The sequence below is a fragment of the Poecile atricapillus genome, chromosome Z (assembly GCF_030490865.1).
Source record: "Poecile atricapillus isolate bPoeAtr1 chromosome Z, bPoeAtr1.hap1, whole genome shotgun sequence".
Lineage (NCBI taxonomy): Eukaryota > Metazoa > Chordata > Aves > Passeriformes > Paridae > Poecile > Poecile atricapillus.
Genome location: NC_081289.1, coordinates 83,347,416 through 83,371,397, shown reverse-complemented (window position 1 = coordinate 83,371,397; position 23,982 = coordinate 83,347,416). Strand labels below are relative to the sequence as shown.

Below are 23,982 nucleotides of genomic sequence, written 5' to 3'. Positions count from 1 at the left end.
TAAAGGGGGAAACTTGCTAATATATTAATAAATATTTAAGCTAGTATAATTTGAGAATGGTATGATGAAGAAACTCTGTCCCTTGCCCTTTTCTGACTCAGTGAACCTTTGCACTTTGTAATGCTACCAGCATGGGATCATTATAACAGAGCTACCCGAGGATTTCTAATTCTGCAGGGGGCACAAACAATATTATTTGCACATTGGCACATTCTGCTTCATATACATACTATGCATTATACATTCCAGACTGAGTCATACAATTTCCAAAACCCTTATTATGAAAGTTAGCATTTTCATTCAACAGTAAAATATGTTAGAAACTCCAGAGTGAAGGTAAAACAATAAAAATGTATGTCATTCTGGTGAGAAACAGAGAAAAATCCAGCAAGATACATGTTAGAATCATCATAAATTTTAATATGCCCCTCTCAGTTTTTTTTTTTAGCCTAACAGTTTTTGTAGAGAACTGTTCTGGCTAGTTAGAAGGGTTAGTAACTTGGGTACAAGGTTGTCATTAATACCATCAATATTTACTGTCTTTTGAAAAATACCTGAGTATGGGAAACAAAGGAATGCATATATATATATTAAGAATCACCAGCAAGGCATCGTGTTTTCTGTTTGCAGCTTTTTTATAAGATGCTATTCTTTCCACTAGCCAAACCCTCCTTCTTAAGAGGGGCAACCAGTCCTAACTTAAGGTCCATGAGAATCCAGTAGACAGTGCTGCTGTATTGTCTTAAAAGAAGTGTAGTCAGCATGCAGGTTCAGTGTTCCCTTGTTGAAAGTGAACCTTTTTTTCATAACCTTTTTAGCAATTCTACCTTCTCATGACTCTTGCCTGATGAGGCATGAAATTTGGTTTCAGGAGGCTTGACCCCCAAAATATAAAATATTGTTTCATCCCGTTTTCTTTTCTGCTAAGCTTCATGCTTTAAATATGACTGTTGATGTTTGCTTTATTTTATTTTCTTCAAATCAAGGAAAGAAGTAGTATATATTTTAGTGAAAGTGTGGTTGGTGGTCTCCTTCCTCAGGACAGTTAATTGAAATTTTCTGATGAGCATGGTGTTTTATTCTGAAATGATTATTTTGGATTTTTTTTTTCTTAGTAGGCTCCAGTACAGGTAGTTTTTTGAAACAGAAAGAAAAACATAACTGCTTTAGCATATTGCAGGACAAATCAATGGAATTACCTTGCTTTTCAATTCCTGAAAAAAACCTGGACCATCAGCAGGGTTCCATTTACTCTGTTGTCAGAACTGCTAAGTCTGTATGTGGTTGCAAGAGGTGCAATGCCATATTTGCAATTTTCTTGCCTCCCATGCTTGAGTCCATAAGATTGCTCTCTGCCTGCACCCAGGGACTTGCTTCCGCAGGCTGCTGGTTTGGGGTGATCTCAAAGGGCAATTCAGATACAATCTTACTGTATACTGTAGCATACATTTAACTCACTAGGCCCTTAAAATAAAACATGCTATCACTCAGAGAGATATTTAAAGATTGTATGTGATTTGTAATGATCTCATCAAAGAGTTTTGAAAAATCTAAGCAGGCCTTATGTCAGCTTTGCCAAGCAGGAAAAAGTATGGATAGACTAGACAAAAAATTTCCTTACAGGAGGGCTCACACTGAAGGAAAAATATAATTGCATCAAATACGCTGGAGAAATTGCTTCAGACTGTTAAGCAGCAGGAATAAATATCCTCAGTTCTATTTTCATAGGGTTGTGGAGATCTGTTGTGATCTAATGAAGAAATGCCATTTGAACAAATTAAAGCTGTCTGGTTGTTGCTCCCACTTGTGCAGCTAGATTTTCCAAGAACTGGAGAATTAGAACTCTTCCTTGGTAATTGTGTTTAAGCATTTTCTTTATTTTCATAGTAGAAACAATAGCTGGGGTATTCAAGAATATGTAAAAGCTGCATCTTGAAATACAAAATATCAAACTGCACTATATTTTTGTACAAAATGAGTATAAATAAAAACTACTATGGCAGCATGTAATGCGTTAAGCGTAGTGCTCTTGAAAGATCAAAGTACTTACTGTTTCATGCTGGAAGTTTTCTTAACTATGAAATAATGTACTTTCTGGCATACATTATGGCTTGTTAAAGGAACTGATTTGGTCTGGGTAATAAACATCATGTCAAACATTATGGCAGGAAAACCTGCTTAATATGTTTTGTAATAAGACAGATTTTTTTGTTCTTGAAAACATCTGCCAACTGAATTCACAAGTGAAGACAGAAAATGTCATCAATTCGGTAACATTCTTGTAAATTTTATTTCAATTTTAGCAATGCAAACCAGGAAAAAAACTTTTTGTTAATCAGCATTGACTATAATACTTTTATGGAATGATTAAACACAAGCACTTTTATATAATGTGCTAATGAATGCATATGAATTTTAATGCTCATACTGTTCAGATTTTAACAAGCATATTGACAGGTCATTTTAAAAGCATCTGGTTTTTAATATGTTGAAAGGAGGATTGAGTAAAATAGCTAAATATGTACATATATCCTTTTAAAAAACATATTTCTATCCTTAGGTATAAATATTACCATTTTTTCTTAGACCACCAGAGGCTGCTCTGGGCTAATGCTAATGGGCTAATGCTTTCCCCCCAGAAACTTATTACCCTAGCCAGCTGAAGTAAACTGAGAATTTGTTGCTCTCTGACCTTTTTCTATGGAAACAGATCGTACATACTTACATGTGGCGTGATCATTCCTTCCATTCTCAGCCATCTCCCATTCACTACAGATTTTCACACTGACAGTGTCTTTTCTATATTAGAAGATGCTTAAAAATGTAAATTATTATTTTCCCCCTTCTAAACTGCATTCACCACTTAAACAAGTATACTGAGTGGATTCTTAAATGTTATAAAAGAAAAAGTATAAATTCCGTAATTTTATAGTAATTTGCAATAATGTTGTTGCCCCAACAGTTGAAGGATATCAAAGAGGCAACCAAGGAAGAAGAAGGAAGAATTACTTTTATCAGACCAACTAATGGGGTCAGGTTTTGTGGACAAAAGGGATAAGCCTTTCCAAAGCCTGTATGCTAGGAATTTTGTCCTTTTTTTCCCCTACTGAGCTTATCTGCTTGAATAATTCTTATTGTAAATATAATTTTTACTATAGCAAAATCTATAAATAACAGTATCATTTTATTAACAGCATATTATTTAAATTAATTTTGGATGTTACATACTTTTCATAAATAATTTTTGTATCTTCTGTGAGAGATTAAGTAGGAAAAGATCATGTACAACCAGTTAATCTGTTTTACTAAAAATGGATACATCTGGATAATTTTTGTCACTATTTAGGAAAAAGTGGTAAAAGGCAGTTGTTTTAATTCACAGTTAAGTAAGCAATGACTGCTGGCAGACAGGAAATCCTGGCAAGCGTGCAAGCACAGTTGTGCCATTTCTGCTTATTGTTCAGTGTGGCTGACACAAAGCGTAGCCTAACTGAAGGTCACGGCAGAGTGTCCGCTTGTGTGGGATGACCTTTCAGAGCCATGGATTTCTTTCACACTGCAGATTGAGCCATTTCCTGACATAGCTGCAGTCCCATCAGCTGCCAGTTTCACCCTGTGGCCATCTCTGGGCCAGTGACTTACCCTTTGACTTGGCAAAGTGCATGCCTGCTCTTGTCCAGAGCCTGTGTGACTACATTAGCCTGCTGATGAGACAAAGCTAATAAGCCTTTTATTCCACCAGAAGAGAGAAAATGACAAGCTCTAGGCAAACAGCTCCTGAGAGGTAAGGGACATGTTCAGCGCAAAGAATGTGGCAAATGTGGGCATCGGGATTTCAGCCTCTGAAGTCTCATGCTGATGTTTAGTTTCCCCTTTTACAACAAACAATGCCTGTTTTGTTTCCCCTTTTACAACTGCCAGTGTTACTTTATATATACCTCTGAAATACCACATGGTTTTACTCTGCCCACTTTTAAAGCCTGTTACTTCCTTATGTTCTTAAGAAATCTCCTTCACTTGTAAGCAACAGAGAAATTATACTGATAGTAAAAAGCTCATGAGAACTGCCTAGAAACTACCATGGCATTGTTCTTGCCCCATGTACTGCTGGCCACTGGGAATTCAGATTTCAGAAGGCACTGCAGTTCAAGTGGTGAAGATAAACGTGTAGTGACATTCTGAGTGCTCCAGGAACACCTGGAGAGATCTGGTCCTGCAAAACCTGGGCCATCAGAGACCTGCACCACCAGGGGCAGCAGCTGGAAGCCAAATATCTACCATGACACTTAGCACCTGCAGTTAGGCTACCACATCATTCCTAAAAGGTCAGATAAGCTTTAAGTTCTTATAGTAGTTTCTGTAAATCAAGAAGAATATGTATATGTCCTGTTTCATTCTATACATACTACAGTGAATAGGCATCTTATATTAAATAGCTAAACTATGGAGAATTTAAACTAGTGTTCAATAACTTATGCAGAGGCTATTTAGCTTGAACAGCTAATTTAGGTATTTCTAAAAATTCTGAGATTATAAAGAATTCTTATAGTAAGTTTTGCATCTACTAATCCTGGAAAGCTCTATTCAGCTAATCACTGAAGGGGAATTCTGTATCTCTTCAAGAGCACCACTGGCTCTTCTCTCTACTATACCCACCCTTTGTTCTGCATTTCGCAAGTATGGTTTAATCAAAGAAAAGGAGTAAGTCAAGACCATCTAGCTTTGGTGTCTTTCAGACATTCATTACATGATGCTGGTACAGTGTCCATTGTTAGATCCGGTTCCTAAAATGTGAGGCAAGTCATGTAAGTTTCCAAAAGAAAGAACCAGCTTGCATCTCTCCTCCCACCAGGAGCTGTATGGTGCTCCCATGGTGCTAAAAAAGATTCTCACTCACAACTCAGAAGACTTCTCCTTCCTTTCAGATGGTATTCAGCCTCATAAATGTGGCCAGTTTGTGGGGGAATAGTGAAGAAAACTGGCTCAGCAGAATGCAGATGTACTTGTTGAAGGCGATAGTGAGTAAAAGCATTCAAACATCTTGAACTCTGATATTGCCTGCTTTTGATTGTAGATTGACTGCAGTGAAGTACTGCAAAGACCTTCTAGGTCTTCTGGGCCAGTGAAGATTGTGATTTGCTGGTATCCTTTATCATTTATCTAACAGAACTAAAGGATTTTAGCTAATGTGCAAGAACAAGGACAATATTCTCTAACCTTCTGCACACAGTTGCATGTTTTGCTACTAGATTTCAGAATGTTTGGGAAAATCAGCAGAAAGAATTTAGCAGGAGCTTAAGTGGCAACATACACATTTTTGAAAACTTGTAAATTCTTCATGGTTTTTTCTTGGGGACCAGTCAACCGTAAGACACTTGATATAGTGAAAGATGATAAAAATTAACTACATATTTGTATCTCTCTTAAGCTGAATGGCATTATTGCAAAATAACCCTTTTCTATAGAGAAATTAGCTGTTTCTACCACCCCATCTAACCCCTCCAGAAATATTTATGTGTTTTGGAGAGGAGGATATGAGGGCTGTACTGCAGTGCATGGAGGTCAGAAAAAACATTTGTGGAGTCTAGGAACTGAATGTCAGCAGACAGGGAACTGGGGTACAGGATGCATAGTAAGTTCAAGGATGTTTTCACCTCATCTGCTACAGAAAACAAAGTGTAAATTCAGGAAAAAAAATATGAAGGGGAAAAAATATCTAGCTTTCGGGATTAAGATAAATCTGGTGGTTCCTGTGTAGGCTGCTTGGCTGCCTGCAGCAGTGACAGCTGCCAAAGGGTCTAGAAATAGTGGAGGAAACAGAGGCGTGGAACAATGTGGAATAAGCTGCCCAGGAAGAAATATTGGTTCTACCCTGCAATTCATAGGTGGCTGAAGTTTGAAAAATTAAGTATTATAGCAATTAATTAATTTAATTTTTAAATCCTTACAAGTTAAGGATTTTACTCACCAAAATCTTTGCTTTTTGTGAATTTATATACTGTGTGATGTTATTTTGAATTATTTGCATCATATTTACAAGAGCAAGGTTGATCTTTTTAATCAGCTTGTTGCCATCACTCTGCAGGCAAAGAAATATGCCTTATTCTGAGTTTTTAGAACTGTCCTCTTGTTCTTGCTATGCCTTAGAGAACTCCATATCAGATCAGCACTCCTGAAAAATCAGTTTTTACCAACTTCAGAGCTGTTAACTTCATTTCCATAGTGTCCAGGCAGAAGTAATTCCTAAAGAAGCCTCTTTTACAATTATCTCCAGCCATTAACTCATCTAAATTTTGAAAAATCTTCCCATTCCTCTCTCAGCTGAATCCTTGTTTTATCTCTATCTCTCTGGATAAAAATGGATTCTAAACTGATCAAAAATGCTTTTGTCTTTTGTGGACAGTGGTGTTGGTAGCAGCTTTACTCCCCTCAATGGGCTGCACGCTGTTCAGACACATTGTTCTACACTTTTGTTGTTTAACAGTGGATTCTCATTCTCTTTCTCTGTCTTTTTTGATCAGTGCTTGGCAAGAATGAATTTGTCAATACCCAGTGAGGTATATTTTTAATATTTTCAAGTAAAACTCAAATTGTTTGTTTTCCCAATAGATGGCACTGCTTGGAGAGAAACTACTAAGTGAGATTGATGTACATTTGGAATTACTACAAATTGTGTGTGTTGAGGAGATGGAAGATTTTCTGGGCTCTTAAGCAGCAGTTTGAGATCGTCTTGTCTGGTACTTCTAGCAAAAACATGAAGTGAGAAAAGTATCATGCAAGTACATGTGCAAGGGTACATACAGGCACTACCTACACCAAAGCACACAAAAACTACTCTGCCTCCTGTAAACTGCATAAGGTGGCCTCTGACTTAATGCGAACTATGACAGACGTAGGATACATGAGACTGGAAAGTTTTCTTTTTCCCAAAAGCAAAGATTTAATCAGTGTATCCAGCTATATAATACAGCAGGGAATTTAAAATGTGTTTAGTTCAGGCAATACAGCTGGTACTTCGTAAGCATCTGCAGTGTGTTCTTTTGGACTGGTGTTTCCTTCCAGATTGTTTCTTCATTCCTATCTCCTATCTTTTCAACTTGCTGTGTAACTGAATAATCTGATTTCATGGATTTTGCCAGTTCAGCCTATGTCCTATAAACGTGGACAATTACCAATTAACTGTGGTGTCACAACCACTCTGTTCTTAACCTGGGAAAATAAAAGCTTTAATTATATGTAGATATTAAGATGACAGATGTTTATTTCTTTGGGATCTGGTTTGCTGAGGATTTATTTTGAAGTTATCAAATAAAGTAATGAAGAAATTTACTTCCTAAGTAATTCCGAAATATTTTTAGGTGTGGCCTTAGGCTTTGATGCTAACTGCTCTCACACATTCCACTTTGTAGGATCCCTCCCTATTTCTTTAGCTACTCCACTTTTCGTGTGTGAAAAGTGAACAGACATTTGATGACAGGGTTTTGTTATTTATCATGTGTCCCTTGCACTGGTTGCCAAAAAAAAGATAGGCTTACATTTAATGACTGTTGATTATCTTTAAATCCATTACCAGTGAGCACTGTGTGTGAAGTTCTCCTCAGTGACTTACATCAAGCTTTCAGATGCTGCATGCAGGCTCTGACTGTATTGCCTTAAGTGAGCAAATGAGTTATGGCTGTGATAGATCTTAAAATAACAGCATTTGATTTGATTTAAGACCACTTGTCTTAAATACCTTTCTTCTGCTGTTTGCTGTATGTTCTTTCACTGTTTCCTCTCCCTTTCTGTTTTGAGCTGCTCTAGCTGACTTAGAGAGTTTGTCTGATGCATAAATAGATTTTTCTCTAATGGGTGCCAAACTGTGCCAACACTGGAGCAGAATTTGAGGTACTATTGTTATTCTGTTATGGTGGTGGTAAACAACTGTGACATAATTTTCTAACAACACCATGAATAAAGCTGTTTCTACCCAAAGATAAAGTGACTAGGCAGAGTTCAGCTTTGCTAGAGTAGATGGAAAAAGATGACCACTGCCTCATTTGTACTGTGGGTCCACAGAGCATACAAAAGTTGGAAAGGTAGTATTATGGCACAGAAGTAACAAAAATTATTTCATGTCCAAAATGCTGTAGTCATCTTTGGGACTTCTCTGGAGTGTGTGCAAAGTCACTCTCCCTCAAATGCCTTTGAATCAAGGTTTCAGGAGCTTTCACAATGTGTGTTTCTACACTTCTGCAACGCTAGAACTACAGACCTCCCACTTTCTGGCTTTTGTTGGAAAGTACGAGGTACGGCAGTTGTGACCGGTCCTGGCTGAAAGTGCTTTGAGCATAGTATTGGACTAGGTGACCCTCAGAGGTTCTCTCCAGCTGATGTAGTTCAATCATTTGACATTACAAAGTTTCATCTCAGCCCTTAAAGTATTTGATCTATGAGTAGACTTTGTGGACATTTTGAAGAGAGGCAAATTTCACTATCTCAGAACATTTAGTACTACTGAGATTGTGGTTCATTTGGTTGAAATCACATTCATGTGTTGTGGTTGGCTATCCACAATAAGAGGCATAGGTGATTTAGAGTAGGAAGCTTACCTAGCTATCAGCATGGTTAAACCAATGTGATCTTGCACGAGTACTGCTACAGAAATGCATCTTGAAAGATACAAACCACTACAGACAGGCACTGATGTTTCTTGGCATCTTTAACACTGGGATGTGGAGCAAATATTCATGATTTCTTCAGAGATCAAGAATTTCCCCAAGACAGATCATTATCTTGAATTTGCTAAAGAACATTCAACCAGAACAGCAGTAGGAGGTTTTTGCAGATGTCCAGATGTTATTAGCATGACCATTCTGGAATAATGGGAAGGATACAAGTACTGCTCACATCCTTCATACTTCCTCTCCTTTTTTATATCTTCATCAAGATTTTTTCTACATTGTTAATTTGAGTCCACAAGATTTCACTTTAAACTGCAAAGCAGTTCTTGAGTTTCAGAAAGAGTAAAAACACGCTGTGACATGTAAATTGATCATTTACAAGTGTGTGTTTAGAAGTGGATAGACATGACAGAATTAAAAAGGCTGTTCTTTATTACAGCATTAACAAAGAGTGGTTTAATTAACCCTGTACACAACTCCTTCATAGAAGACTTTGTCTAGACTGCTATTTTAAAGGTGAGACCCAAAGCTTAGCAGCAGGCCAGTGCATTACCTACAGGCTGCCTTGCACAGCAACCCCGTCTCTCTTCATCTCTTACACCTGTGTCCATGTTCATGAAGAGTTACAAATTACTTAAGAAAATTTTTTCGAGTTTTGTGTGAGTGCTGCCATCTCCAAACAAGTCCATGCTGCTTGTGTATTTGGTCGTTGTACTAGGATACACTGAATGTGATCACAGTATGCAGGATTTCCAAGATGCCTGACAGCTGTGAGTTCTTATCACTCATTTTCATCTTACTTAACAAGATTTAAGGTTTAGAATATGTTAGTAAAAAACATTTGCTCTAATAGAGCTAGCAACAAAAATAGAAAAATACGTTAAACATGGATTATTAAACAGTGCTCTGCTGCTCATTGTAAGAGGTGTCAGAGCTCTTCCAGAATCTCAGACTGAAGCCCTGGTTGATCAGCTCCTAGAGGGCAACCAGGACTAGAGAAGTTACCCAGAGAGTTCTTGAGGTTACAGCTTTTCTGCTGATACCATTAAAGACAGATCCTGCAGTTACCCAGATCCATTCTTCTGCACAGTGTCTTTCTTCTCCAGTGCAGTCTGTCTTGTTTCTCTTTTCCTGTTTATCCAGGGAACTTTTGTTATGATTGTTGTCTGTTTTCATCCTGATGTAATGGTTTTTAGCAAACTCAAACTTGAGATGATAAATGTCAGAGGAAATAATATGTACATGTGCATTGGCATACAGAGAGGAATTCAAAAAAAGGAACTAAAAGAACAGAATTTTTTTTTATTAAATCTCAGTAAGATCCATATCTCCAAAGCTAAGTAATGGTTTGAATGGGGGAAGGCTGCAGGTGTTCAATCCACTTCATCTTTGTCTTAAAATACATCCAACAAATGGTGTTTTCTAATAATGGATTAACATGGCATCAAGGACCATTTATAACAGTAACAAAAGTGGCATCCATGTGATTTTTTGAGGGCTTATTTTTCTTATCCCACACAGCAGCATAGACATAGATTACATATTTTATATAAGATACATAGTCTCAGGATTTTCAGTTATCTCTGGAATTTCTGTTCTTTTATTGTTCAGGCTATAATCTCAATAAGACCCCCAATGTTTGGCCTACGTTGCATGAGTTACAAGATTGCTCCCAATTTTCCAGTTAGGTCAACCAAAAAAATTAAGATATGATAGAGGGTTGGTGGAAAAAATTCATATCAAAACAACTGTTCACTATGTCATTATGACAACCTGCTGTAACTAATGTGCTTCTGTTTTAATTTATGACAATTAATTGCTAAAAGTAATTTAATCTGACAGTGGCAAGGTGTTGAAAGACTCCTGAAGATGTCATAAAAGTGACCTTTCTGCCCATGTGCAACCAAAAGCCATTTTTAACAAGGAAGCTCAAAAACAGTACAACTTCTTTTGTACTTTGTTAATTAGTTATTGATTTGAAACAATGCTCTGCCAAATATTGTCAGATTAGCTAGACGCCAGGAAGGTCACAGTGTGACAGTCTAGTCCTGATAATCTTATGGTATATAAGAATTCTTTTTTACTTTGAACCTTTTGTTCTGATATCCTGAGAATTACATTTCCTGGCTTTAGCAGCTGTGCTAATTTAAAATACAGCCAAGCTGTCTGTTATGTAATTGGATGTTTTGAGTTGTTAAAAAAAATTGCAATGTGTTAGAAGAAAATTGCTGTTGATCTAATATCTAATGATCTTTGACAACAGCGATGCACCACTGCTGCAATGCAAACGGCCTTGCTAATCTGTGTGGAAAAGAGCCTGTTTTAATGAAATAATCAACACAAGGGAATCACAGAGTTTAAGACAGAGGTACGACAGGCAAGTTCTGAGGTTGTGTAGCAATTCATTGGGATGAAAGATCATTTCTTAGGGTGCATTATTGTGAAACAAAAATAAGAGAGGTTATGCATCTGCATTCAGGAAAATGGGGAAGCAGAATTCAGGGTTAAAAAGCTAAACATTGAACTTTTCAGCTTATTGAAATGAGAAGCAACAGTAGATTCAAATCTGAATTTCAGATTGTGTTTGTCTTTAGATAATTACTTTATAAGCTAATGACGGTTACTTCAAATACAATTAACTGTAGTCCTCTACATATTAAGGCACTTCAGGAAATCTTTGTAACTGTGCATTGAGTAAGTAATATATCAGTTTACTTAAAGCACTGAGCATGTTGCAGTCTTTTTTAAGAGAAATCAAATAGCTTTGAGCCTGTTAGATCTTTCTTTCACTTAAATAACTGCTCTTGAGTGTAATAAATATAGATGGAGAAGTGAAGAACAGTACAGAGCAAAACCATTCTATTACATTTAATTATCACAAAAGTTATAAACTCTGTAACACAGACTTGAGGTTTGTTCTGAAACCATAGCTGTTAATGAAACAGTTTGTGTAGATTCATTGTTTCCTGTCGTGGGGAAAGATGCATTTTCCTTGGCAAAAATGGTATTTTTCTTGCAATAGCATGGTTAAAAAAAAAAAAGTCTGTTTCTCATTACAACATATAAACAGATTGAAAGAACAGGAGAATAAAATAGGATTTAAAGTACTATAGGAAATAGAAAAATAACACTTTTGCATGACTTCCATTAAGAGTTCTTGAATGTTTCAGATGCATTCATTTCCAAAGGAATTGCTTTTAGTGTTGAGAAAAATATGTGTCATCATTTAAATGACTGGCATGATCTCTCTGTGTCTTGTGAAGATAGTTCTTTTTATAAAAGTATTGTGTTCATTTTTATTTACTTGCTCTCACAATTAATCTGTTAGTTGCCAGAAACATGGCTGCTAAGGAGGATATCCCTGAAGATACAAGCTGATGGTTTGTTTAAGAAATACTCTTTTGTTCCCATAATTTGATCATACAAAAGGTAGTGTTTGATGGGGCTTATGTTACAGGCAGAAATATGTTGTAGGCAGAATCTCAGTCCCTGAGATTGAGTAGTTCAGAAAGAAAAAAATACAAGGAGACATAAAGAAGAGGTAAAATGTAGGTATCCATAAGAGTACTGAAATGCAGCTGGCTCAGTCTTTGAGTACTTTCTTTTATCGATGGGAATATCTTTGGCCATGCTGCTATAGTTGTTACTTAAATTAGAATGTGTAAGTCCACCTGCAAAGATTGGCAGATAATGCTTAGATCATGGCATGGGGATTTTCTTATGAACTGCACAGGTATTTATCCATAGACATGGTATGACTGTGCAGATAGGACTAATCTGAGGAAATGTTATTGCATCTTCAGTCTGAGGAGTTTCTCCATGCAAGATTTCAAAGCTTTTTGCCAGAACATGCTACTTCAAATTCAGCCTCCTTTTGCCTGGAACCCTGAAATTATATGAAAAAGGGAAAACAAACACAAAAATCACAAAATCTGTCAGAGACCTAAAAGGGGAAGCACTTATTTTTTTTCTTAAGTAAAACCTCCTCTGATTAATTACCCTTCCTCCTATTTATTTTCTTCTCTGCAACTTTTTCATCTCAGCGAGTCAGTAATGTTCTTGTGCCCAGACTAAAAAAAGACAGATATCATATTTGTGTTTGCTTACATTCTTCTCATAATAATAATTAACTTATTGGTGAAAATCATAATTAAAAGTCACTTTTAATTTTTGAGTAACAGTTTGCCTGGTTTTTTTCTTGCTTTTGGTCTCCTTTCCTGCACTTCACTTTAAAACAGTTGGGTGGTGGTGGCAAGACATGCCAGACTCCAACAGAAGCAATAATGGGGAAATCTAGACTTGAACAACATCCTGATAAAATTGTCTTACCCTGGCTGACAAGTAGATGCTTTAACCAGGACAATATAATAATATTTGGGACTTAATTAATATAGCCTGAAATCTGGGATTTACTTTATATGCAGCAAACCCTTTCAGGTTACACGTCACTTGAATTTCCAAATAAAAAGCTGAAGAAGTAACAAGAACATTTGAATAGAGCAGCAGGAGGTATTTGCCATGCAGAGAGCCTCAGTCATTGCAGAGTGAAGGACATGGATAACATTTGCTACTTTCTTTATTTTTGCAGAGATCCATCTCCAAACTCACCCTGCTTAATTCTCAGTTCCAATGCAAATCTGAGAAATGCTATCTACAACACTAGCCTTCTAAAAATGCTTATATATATATCATACAATATCTACATGCTTCTGACATGGTGGTGCTCTGAAGGCCTCATGTGAAGGCCCACATTTGCCAAAAAAAGGAAGTATAGCCTTACATCAGTGATATAATAATGCAGCTGAGACCACCTCTCTGAGGAATAGTTGTGGGCACTGACAGTGTCTCTTTGTGGTTTCAGGGCATTGTTGAGCAGGTTTCAGACCTGTTGTAGTATTTTAAGTAAGGGCATGGAGGCAGGGCCTGTGGTCAAGAGAGTGGAAAGTGTTTTGGTTTCCAGCTTGTTCCTGAGTGGGCAGAGGTGGTTGGAGCACTTTGGAATCAGGATATGAAAGGGGTTTGGGTATTTTTAATCCAGAAATAGCTCTAGGGTTTTGGTTAGGAACTGTAGTGATTGAGTGCTTAGCTGGTCTTGGAGTTGCTTTTTTTTTTTTCTCTTGTATGCCATAAAGCCAGAGTCTAAAGGTGAAAAGTAAGTCCCTCCTGCTGCCCTAGCATGTTAGGATCCAAGCTTGCTCTGTTGCCACATATATATATATAGCATAAGTCTGAATTTTATTTCCTGACCACACTCACCAGGGAAAGCCCAGCTTGCATTTGAAGTGGTGAAAGTGGGACAGGATCTGAAGTCATCTTCAGTGGTAATTGTGGTGGGAGCTGGGGAGAGCAGGAGCCCCAGGGAGGAGCCCAAACACAAAGCATAAAAACCATGCCTAGACGTCAGTCTTGCTTTAGCTAAAATTTGTAAATTTAATCCTAATCTCAGGAGTTATACCATAGCAAGATACTGGTCCCACCACTTCCTCCCAAACCAGCTCTTCATACTCTCTGCACTGGTGGAGGAAATCTAAATTTTTTTATCAGTCCACCAAATGCATTTTTTATTTACATCTTTTATTTGGCTGTTTGATATGCCAGATATTGCATGTTTCATGGAGTAGTTCTTGATTTAGCAGGACTGTTGAGATTTCATGCTTTACTGATAAATTGTTGGCAGTTTTGGTAGTGGGACTACCTTCAACTTAGTAACATTTAACTGCAATATGTAAGACTTCTGGTCTTCCTTTGTGCTGCTGACTCTATGCACACAGCATTACTGGGGCTCCATAAGCAATATTAGGAACACTTCCATCACCAGTCCAATTCACAAATAAAATAGGCAGAAGATATTGAAGCAGAAACACCTCAAATAGATTTGGGAATAAACCGAGATCTGTAATACAAAAAAAACCCCACAACAACCTCAAGTCACTTTGCCATATTGCTTTCTGAAGGCATGTGCCAGATAACAACCTTGCCTATGCTATTTACATCCCACAACTCTGCAGATGACCAGACTTAGCTATTGTGATAACTGGTCTCTCCTTCTGTCTCAAAACTGGTGGCTGCCTACTGCCAGAGTAGGTATCTTGCCTCCACCTCAGAAAGTGGCCTTAAAAAAATAGTATCATTTTTTTATTTCACTCCTTCCTGCAAGTGCAAGAGTCTGGTGCTTTTACATCCAAAGACTCGGTATTTAATCCCTGCTAAGGTCATAAGTAATGAATTTCTGAATACAGATGCTGAATAAAATAACATCTCTCATGCATTTACATGATTTTAGTGTTGAACCAGTGCACATTCAATGCTCTGTGTTTCCATAGCACTACACCAGAAATTGGTGACCATGAACCCACTCTGCACAGCTGATCAAATCCTGCTGAGTTTTGTGGTTCTAATATGGCAAAGTATGCAAATAAAATCCATACAGAGCCCGTAAAAGGAGGAAAGAAATGTCCTCTATTCAGACTTTCAAGGCCAGAGCATCAGCTGTCTATGATTTCATCTCTTCTCCTCTTGTTTTCTCTCAAGTTGTCTCTTTCTCACTCAGGACACAGCAATTAAAATAACTTGCTTGACTCACTGCTCAGTCTTCATCATTCTTGCTTTCCTGTGCTCTTTACATGGTCTGCTAAACTGAATTTCAGATACATATTGTCAGATTTAAGATTTGGTATAAATTTGTCTCCACTGTCACTTTTCCTCTAGTGTTACCTCCCCCACTAAGAACTGCTTTGCTGCTGAGATAATCTTGGTGTTTGTTTCTGTAGAATCCTTTTGTCTGGTTTCACACAGTTGCAATTGCCTCTGTACAGAAGATACTGCTATGGCATGGCTATTTTATTTATTATTATTTATTTTTATGCTTCCTGAAAGCCCAGTTATTCAAGAGTTGTTTAAGACCCAACCCATCGTTATGTATGTAGCATACAGGTTAGTGTTACCTGTGTCATTAAGTAAAGCAGAAATGCAATTCCTACTGTTAATAAAAGGTCCTGCTGTCTCCTGGGATCTCCTCTTGTACTGGAGTAGGGAACCTTTCCCAAATAACTGTGCAAGAATTCTCTCAACTCTGTGATTGAAAAGGTAAAAAAGATTTTCAGGTACATGGGATACTTCCTAATACACTGGAATATCTCAGTTAAAGTCAAAATCTCATTAAATATTCTAAGACACTTTCAAGTCTTGTCTTCACATATGCTGCAAAAATACATTAACACAAAATGCTTTCTTTCACCTCCTTTCCTGTTTTCAGTTTATATTCTCTTCTTACTTTAATTCTCCTCTGTGGTTGTAATGCCATAGCTACTGTCTTTGCTGTGAGGGGAAGATCATATACTGGCTGGTTTATTTGCTTCTGTTTTGGCTTTCTTGCCCCCAAAGCTATCCTGGTTCTCAGCCAGGACAGAGTTAATTTTTTTCCAGTATCTGTGGGGGAAAGGGGTCTGGAGCCATGTGGGCATATCTAGGTTATTATTCTGTATCACTTCTTGTTATCACACTGTTGGGGCAGGAATGAGGGATTCTTTCTTCCCAGAAGGAAGGAGCATGGCTTGTGGTCAGGAAGAAGAGCACAGGTGAGGAGGGTCTGTCTGCTATTTCATTCATTTTTTTGGGGTCACACTGGGTCAGCTTGGATTCAGTGAGAAGGTTTTTGCATTTAAATCACCCTCTTTTTTGTATGCTTTTCTTGTTAATATTGTTACTGTTACTGTTTGTTTTCTTATCTCGTTGCTGTGTCCAGTAAATTCTTTTTATTTCAACCCATAACCTCTGTCCTTTGTGTCTCCCACCAGAAGAGCGGTGGGAGGAGCAGTGTCTGGTTTGGAGGGGTCTTGGTTGGTGAGGGTCACTAAATTAGGGAATGATGTTTCTGAGCCATGACAAAAGCCTCTTAGACCGTATCCAGAATTTTTGGATCTGCTCTGGTGATAGCAACCCATCATATAATTTCATTGTTTTTCTCCCTAATGAAAAAGTTTTTGTCTCATGTCAGGCAAATATTTGCAAAAGAAGTGAGAAAAATGCAATAGGTGATAAGCATCATTTAGTACTCGTTTAGAAGGGTGCTGTTGTAACAGGATATTTTTATACTTACATGAATTTAAATGTAATGATTTTTTGGAAGGGTTGGGATGAATTGCAAAAGTTTGCCTGCTCCAAAGCTCCCGGAGGCAATGGGACAAAATGTACATGACTGTCAAGGCATTACTGGTGGGAAAGATCTAATATCTCCAGGACAGGAGATCAGAGCCTTCTGCATCCTTCTACCTCCCCACCAGTGTGCAGTTCTGTTCTCCCATATTTAATTCATGTACCATAATTGTCTACAGTAGCTTATCAAGCTAGGAGGAGAATTTTTTGCTGTGATAAGTGGTTATTAGAGAAATCACCTTGAAATAAATTCTTAAAAATCTGTTCAGTTGTATGGCATATTTCCCTGTTTATGTGCATTTCACTTTTCCCTTGTCTCAAAAAAATGTGATTCCTACTCCTTGATTTTAAAAACACTCTAAAGTTAGAGTTACCAGATCTGAAAACTGAATTTCTTCGTCATTATTTTTTTCTTTATGTGACTTTTTCAGTTTTGATGTATTAGAAGTTTAAGCTGCTGTGCCTCAGCAAAGGTGGTTCAAGGCCTCTAGGTCTTGCCCCATCTGTAACTTTCTGGCAACAGGTTACTTTTGGGGGAGGGGTGGGGGGCTGGAAATTGGCACTGAAACACAAAATACGTGAACCTGTCACAGTAAGCAGTCTCAAAGGGCAAGCTGCTTTGCGGAAGCTAATTAACCTTAGGAAATAATTACACAAATATGCAAATGTTGTTTAGACGATTCCATGTGTTATCGACTCAGGTAGTCCATCATAACTGCAGACCTTGCAACGTCTAGGTGTTAGAATCTGGAATAGTTGATAAGGCTTCAGTTGCTGCATCACTCCAGCCTGGTATTTAACAATTAATGACTGTGATATTACATTGGTAAATTTAAACTGTTTTTTGAATGCAACAGAATGTAATATTGTATTCGCAGTGTGCATACTGCTTATCTGTGAATACCTAATGGCTCCAGCTGTTAAAATATTACATACCTTTCGACTCCTAGCACTAGCCATACTGGAAAAAAATGGCAAACCGAAATCTGAGTTTACTCCCTCCACTTTTCTGCCCAATGGATGGCCCAGTAGCCCATTACTGGGGCTGCTTTGTATTGGATAAACATTGTACAAGGGCCTTTTCACATCATATGGTTCTTAATGGTTTTTTTCCTTTCATGTCTAATTATATATATTGATCAAGAGGAAGGGTTTTCAGAGGGATGGAGACTCATAACTGACTTCCACAACTTGAAAGAACCAGACCACTTACTTTGACATAGAATTAGCCCTTACAGGTGACCAGCTGTCAGCAGCAGGGAATCTAATTTCAAGTATTCTAGCACCTTTCCATCTCAGTCTTTCACAAACAAGAATGCATTCAGCCTGACATGCCTTTTGAGGTGCATAATATGACTTCTCCGGGCTCATGTCCATTCATTTCTGTACATTCGTATAGATAATTGTGTAAACTCTGACCAGGAGACCCTCTCTCTATCAAATTTAACAACTGTCTATGTAAGTGCATTAAATTTAGCTGCAGTGAAATTACAGCAAGCAGCAGCTGCCTGAAACTGCCAACTTTCATGCTGAAAATGCAACATCCAGTCCCATCATTTAATCCAAGCCAGGCAGTAGAGGTTAAACCTCACAGACTCAGTGCAATTTGAAATCCTAAGGAGATCAGCTGTGCTCTGCTCCTGTAGTTGGATGTTCTGTGTTCAGACCTGGCACCAGGTCTGAAGTATTTGTAATATGGGCTGTTACAAGGGGAAAAAATAAGCAGATGGTCCGAAGAAAGAGCTTGTCTTCTAAATATATAGGACTCCTCCGAACTCCTTCTTACATGTATGTACTTTTCTTACCTTGTTTAGGGTTTAGCAGAGGGTACAGCAACCCAGTTTATCCTGACATTTTGTGGCTTATTGTCTTTAACTGGTAAAAAAGGAAGCTGTAGTTATAGTCTAACTCATTCTAGCTCATTTCTTTTTGCTTTTATAGAATCCTGTTGAGTCTTTGTACTGGACTGTGAAGCTGTGCAGTTATTAATTTAGATAACTGGACCACTGGTTATGCTTTGATTGGTGAAAGCTTTTTTGGGCTAAGTTCAGTAGCTTTTTGCTGCTGTCTTAGTCTAAAATGATGTGCTTTTACCAGCAGGGTAAAAAATAATAAATACAAAGGAACCTGAAAATTCTATATTAAACAGAAAAAAATGTCCTCTTTTTCTCAGAATGTTAAAACAGCATTGGCTACCTATACACAAATTGCTGTAAAGAGTATCAGTGGCAGAAAAATAAGTACACCCTGTGTATACAGCAAAGACAAATATTTTAAATGAATTAGTCATTTTGAAACTTCCAGTGTTTTAATTGCTTTTTCCATACATATTATAGAGTACATCACTTTTGCACAGGAAACTGCTGTTCAAGTTGTCCTTCAGCTTTATCTTAGTAACTGGTTTGTCAATAATATTTTCTTTATGTAATTTCTTAGAAAAAAATTCCCACATTGCTCACAAAAGAAGGAGTCTTTACTTTCTGTTACTATCTATACAATCAAATTTCAAAACAGCAACAAACTGTTTTGAAGCAAGTCCTGTCTCACACTGAGGTGGTTTGCAATAGGTGAGACATAATTACTTAAAACTGCATTCTTTCATAGTCAATGAAGAGCAGAATCTTTCCAAGAGTGAGAGAAATTCAGGGTTTTTTTATGATCACTGCTGCTGAAGCAGAAAAGCACATCATTATTCCGAAAACTTTGAGTCAGGATCCATAAAAGATTTGTTGCCATCTCACTCATACTTAGAAAACAGGGTATGAGAATAGAAATAAAAGCCAAAATCAACCACATTATTTAATTGCGTCTCTTCATACTGATTTTAGACATAAGAGCTTAAATCCCTAAAACTGAGATGCAGATTGGAATTGAGATCTAGATCACCTCGACGTTCTTGATAAATTTCAATAATTCACACTGATTCACACTAATTAGCAGCTTCCAATTGCCAGTGTCTTTTACTCGTTTATGCTTTCTTTTTGTAAGGAAATTTCTGTTATCTGTGACTGAGTTAGCTAAGGATATGAAGTGGTTGCTGGCACAGAGCAAAGGGAAATGAGATGCAAATTTTAGGAAATTACCTTGACTGATCAGCTCTTTCTGGCATTGAAGAGCCTGGATCTGTTATCCTGGGTGTGTGAAATACTGGTGGAGCAGGATACCTAGCAGAGCACCTGAGGCAAGACCAAATTTATGGTTATGACCTCAACAACTGAGAAATAAGGAAAATCTAGAGTGGCATAATTCTTTCCAAAAGCCTCTAAGTTACAAGTACACAATCGTGAATTTCAATGAGAGTGTGCTAAAATCAGTGTGTGTCACTCTAGTGCCTTCTGTGACTCTTACACTGGCTGGCTTTGACAAAATCTTGTTCAATTGTAAGAAAATGCGATCCCCTAGCTACCAAAAAGTCCACTGTAATGGCTGCCAGCAGTTAAGAAGTGTTTTGACTGCACCATGCCTCATAGTCTGCAGTCACAAAAAGTAAGATTTAAAAGAGTAGTTGCAAATACCATAATTTTAATCTTAATTCAGGTTTCCAGTGGCTCATAGTATGAAAGAGAAAAAAAAGTAAAAACTGAAATTATACATCTTTACCATCCCAGATTATTCTATGATTATGTGTTTATATTGTTCCTACCTGTTCTTATTTACCTGTCTAAGGCATAAATACTTTAAACAAATCCTCAGTGAATAAACATTTGACAAAGAGTTGTCAAAAGAATGAAAATCCAAGCTGTGGCTCATAATTCCTGTGAATGCCTCTGTTTAGCAGATTTGTCATCATGGTATTTACACAAAATTTTGCAGATGCATAATTTTTGTTATACTTATTAAAGTAAGCCCAAAAAGCAACAGTTTTACTGTGTTTAAATTGCAATCTTGAATTTTCCTTATTTAGACAAAAGAATCTATTCTCCCTTTTATACTAGTGTGTATTCATTTGATTTTTTTTTTTAACAAATTATTCTAACATATAGGAGCACATTGCTTTTAGGCAGAACTGCCATTTTTTAAAAGATAATTGTCACAAACGTAATTTCTTTCTGCAGGATAATGGCTCTCCTGAAGAACATGCGATTTATGTTTGGGACCATTTTATTTCCCAGTCAGCTGCAGAGAATGTGTTTTTTGTTGCTCACAGTTATGGTGGACTTGCCTTTGTAGAGTTGGTAAGTGTGAATTCTCCATTGCCTTCTTTCCCAAAGACTGTCACAGATTTTCTACATTCTTTGTGATCACCCTCTTGAAAGTAGCCAGGTAGAAACAACTGAACCTGTGGTCATGTACAGGTCAGTCAGGATTTCTTTGCAACCAGAAGGTCGCTGCATCTTTTCTGGTTCTGAGATAGACAGTAAGGTCTCAAGTGTGCACAAGCCTGAAAGAAACAGTACACACTGCATCCTTCTTGTCCAGATTATGTACTTAAAGGCACCCCTTTCCGCTCTGGGGCAGAAAGACCCGGGGACATAGGAAACTAAGGACATATAAGAACAGTTTTAAAGCAAAGTCACAGTAACAAATGCTGCTTTTTGTATATAGATTGGGACAGAATTTGCGGGGAAATGCGGTCATTTTATTCAGTTTTTGCAGTTTTTCTACAAAGGTCTGCAGAACTTGCTGGAAAAACTTTGGTTTTCCCATTTATTAGGCTCTGCAGTGATATAAAAAATCTTTGCTCTGTGTAAAGCTGCTCTACATCTGGTGCTGAGACTGCTGAACATCTAGTTTGTCAGTCTTTCACTCTTCTCTCTAGCGGCAGATCTCTCAACCCCATGTGGTATACCAAGCTGCCTGTTAAACTTGTATACCATTATGTCAGTGCAGCTACAGTCTCCTCATGTGATTTTAAGACAGTAGTATAATCAGGATGTGTTTCATTGAAGAAAACTACAGAAAAGTAAGGGTCCTATTTATTGTGGAGAGGTAAATTGCAAAGCATTACAACCAGTTTTATAGACACAGGAAACAGCAGACGTATATATATGTTTTTTTGTCTACAACACATTAATTTAATCTAACTGAAAGTTGATTAAGCTGTTTCCTGCCTGAATGTCTGAAGATGAATGCCTTATTTAAGAAAAAGCATGCATGAGCATGTTGGTTAAGCATGCATGGGTGTGTTGGTTTTAGTCTTACACTGCTCCAAGTGGCAATAGCAATCCCGACAATGGCCACTGGTGTTATTTTAAGAACTTGAAACTTTCCTAAATCCATTTTCTTGTTGTTGTTGAAATTAATGCCATTTTCATTTTCTCTGTGGTTCGGAAGAGTATGTGCAAAATACATGTGACATGTACAGCTTTGAGACTTGAGAAAAAGTGTTTTCCTGATCTGAAGATCATTTGAGAATTGATCATTTTTCACAGGTATTTTATTACCTGCTCAATAAATAGTCTCAAAACTAAATTTTTGAGAGATCTGAAGGTGAATAACTCCTTCTGTAACCACATCTTTGTGCAAAAGATGTGTTACACTGCGTGTGCCTGTGGTTCTTGAGGTGTCATGAATGCTACGGAGCAATTGTTCTGTCTTGGCTTTCCTGAGTTGTGATTTTCAGATGCTCTGTGTTTCAGCCCAGGTTATTCTCGTGTGAGTCCAAAGTAAAGCTTTGGCAGAATTTCTGTGGGTTTTGTAAAGCCACATTGTTTGGGTCACCAGATGCCCAGAGATTCATACACTTAGCAGAGGGCAGGAATAAGAATCAACAGGAGACCTTTCCCAGTGTTTCCTAAACAGAGTGCTGACTTGAAGGAGGCTTGGAGAGTTTTTCCATCACATTTCAGTCAATGGCTTGAGGTGGCCTGGGTAACAGATGACCAAGGTGTCATTCCCATTTTGCCTCTTTCTCTTGTCACACTGGTGGATATTTCTTTGCTTTTGTTCTACTTTAATATGAAGCACACTGATGTTTCAGAATAAGACTTGACTTTTGACCTTGGGGCTTCCAGGGTCAGGGTGCTCAGGGCCTGTGAAATTATCACAAGCTGAGTGAAAATTTTTATCAATCACAGGAAGCAACCAGTAAGTAAGAAGTTAAAAAGGACCTTTGTCAGAAAGACAAGATGGTCTCAGTAAGGGTCAGCTTCTGTAGTCTGCTGTCTCTGCAGGAGATGCATGCCTGAGAGGAAGAATATAATACATATCCATTGACACATCACGTATCTGTCATGCAAAACTAGACCTGAAATGTATTTTTAATGCAACTCAATGTTTTTCTAAAAAATCAAGAAGTATTTAGCACCTGGTTTAGGCAGAAGTAGTTTGATATTTGAGTTCTACTGAAAGCAGTTTGACTAAATAATTCATAAACTGAAGGACATATCATTGAAATAAACCCTGAACTATTTAATCACAGTATTATTTTGTAAGGTTTTATTTTGTTATCATCTCCATTCTCTTAAACTTTATATCCATACGGCACTTAGTAATTGCAATGAGCTCCAAAAAGAAACGGAGCAGCTGATGGGCAATTATTGTCTTATGACAAATACGTTTTCGATCTCTTCACTTTCTTCTCTGATTCATGTGGGGGTGATGATGAGGTTGATAGAGCAGCTACACCATATAGCAACTGTACCACCTCTACACTTCCTTTGCAAGTTTTTGGGTTAACTGATTCATGAAATTGTAGGTTACAGTTGTTATGGAGACCTGTTGCACAGCTGCTCCTTCTGCATCCATGCCTCTTACAGGAGAGCAGTGTGAAGCATATGGCTTTAATTTGGAGTGAAGGTTTCTGCCGGAGCCCTCTGAATTTTATTTTGCCTGCAGGGAAAAAGAAAACAAGCAAAAATATCCAAAAATATTTGTGTTTTCAATTAATATCTTCTGAGTCAACTTGCCATGTTCAGTGCTTCAAGTCTGTCATGATGGCTTGCAGTCATCTCAGCCATGGCTAGCCACTTCATCATGGGGCAAGGCTCTTGGTGAAAACCAGATATTCGGGCATTAAACAGAAGAACCCAGTGGAACCCAGCTGTTATTAAGCAAGGCCTTTTTCATGGATGTTCATACCGTTGTTTGGGAGGAGCTACTGCTCTCCAAGGAGAAGGCAGAGAACAAAATTCAGCCTTGTACAGACAGTACCCATCCAGGTGCTTGTTTGCCTGAAGCTGCTGAGGGAGGTAGCATAGGAAAGGCAGTGCTGCTCTGCCTTGTC

At 37.7% G+C, this 23,982-nt stretch overlaps 1 protein-coding gene across 3 annotated transcripts in view; it reads left to right on the top strand.

The window, feature by feature from the left end:
* The window catches only part of FAM172A (family with sequence similarity 172 member A), a 256,713-nt gene that overhangs the window by 129,427 nt on the left and 103,304 nt on the right, over positions 1-23,982 (top strand). For 2 of the 3 annotated variants that reach the window (XM_058826615.1, XM_058826613.1), the window contains one exon: positions 20,873-20,992. The exons of the other annotated variant lie outside the window; for it this stretch is intronic. In XM_058826615.1, coding sequence (XP_058682598.1) covers positions 20,873-20,992 — 120 coding nt within the window. The remainder of the gene's footprint in view (positions 1-20,872; positions 20,993-23,982) is intronic. 3 annotated transcript variants of the gene reach the window in all.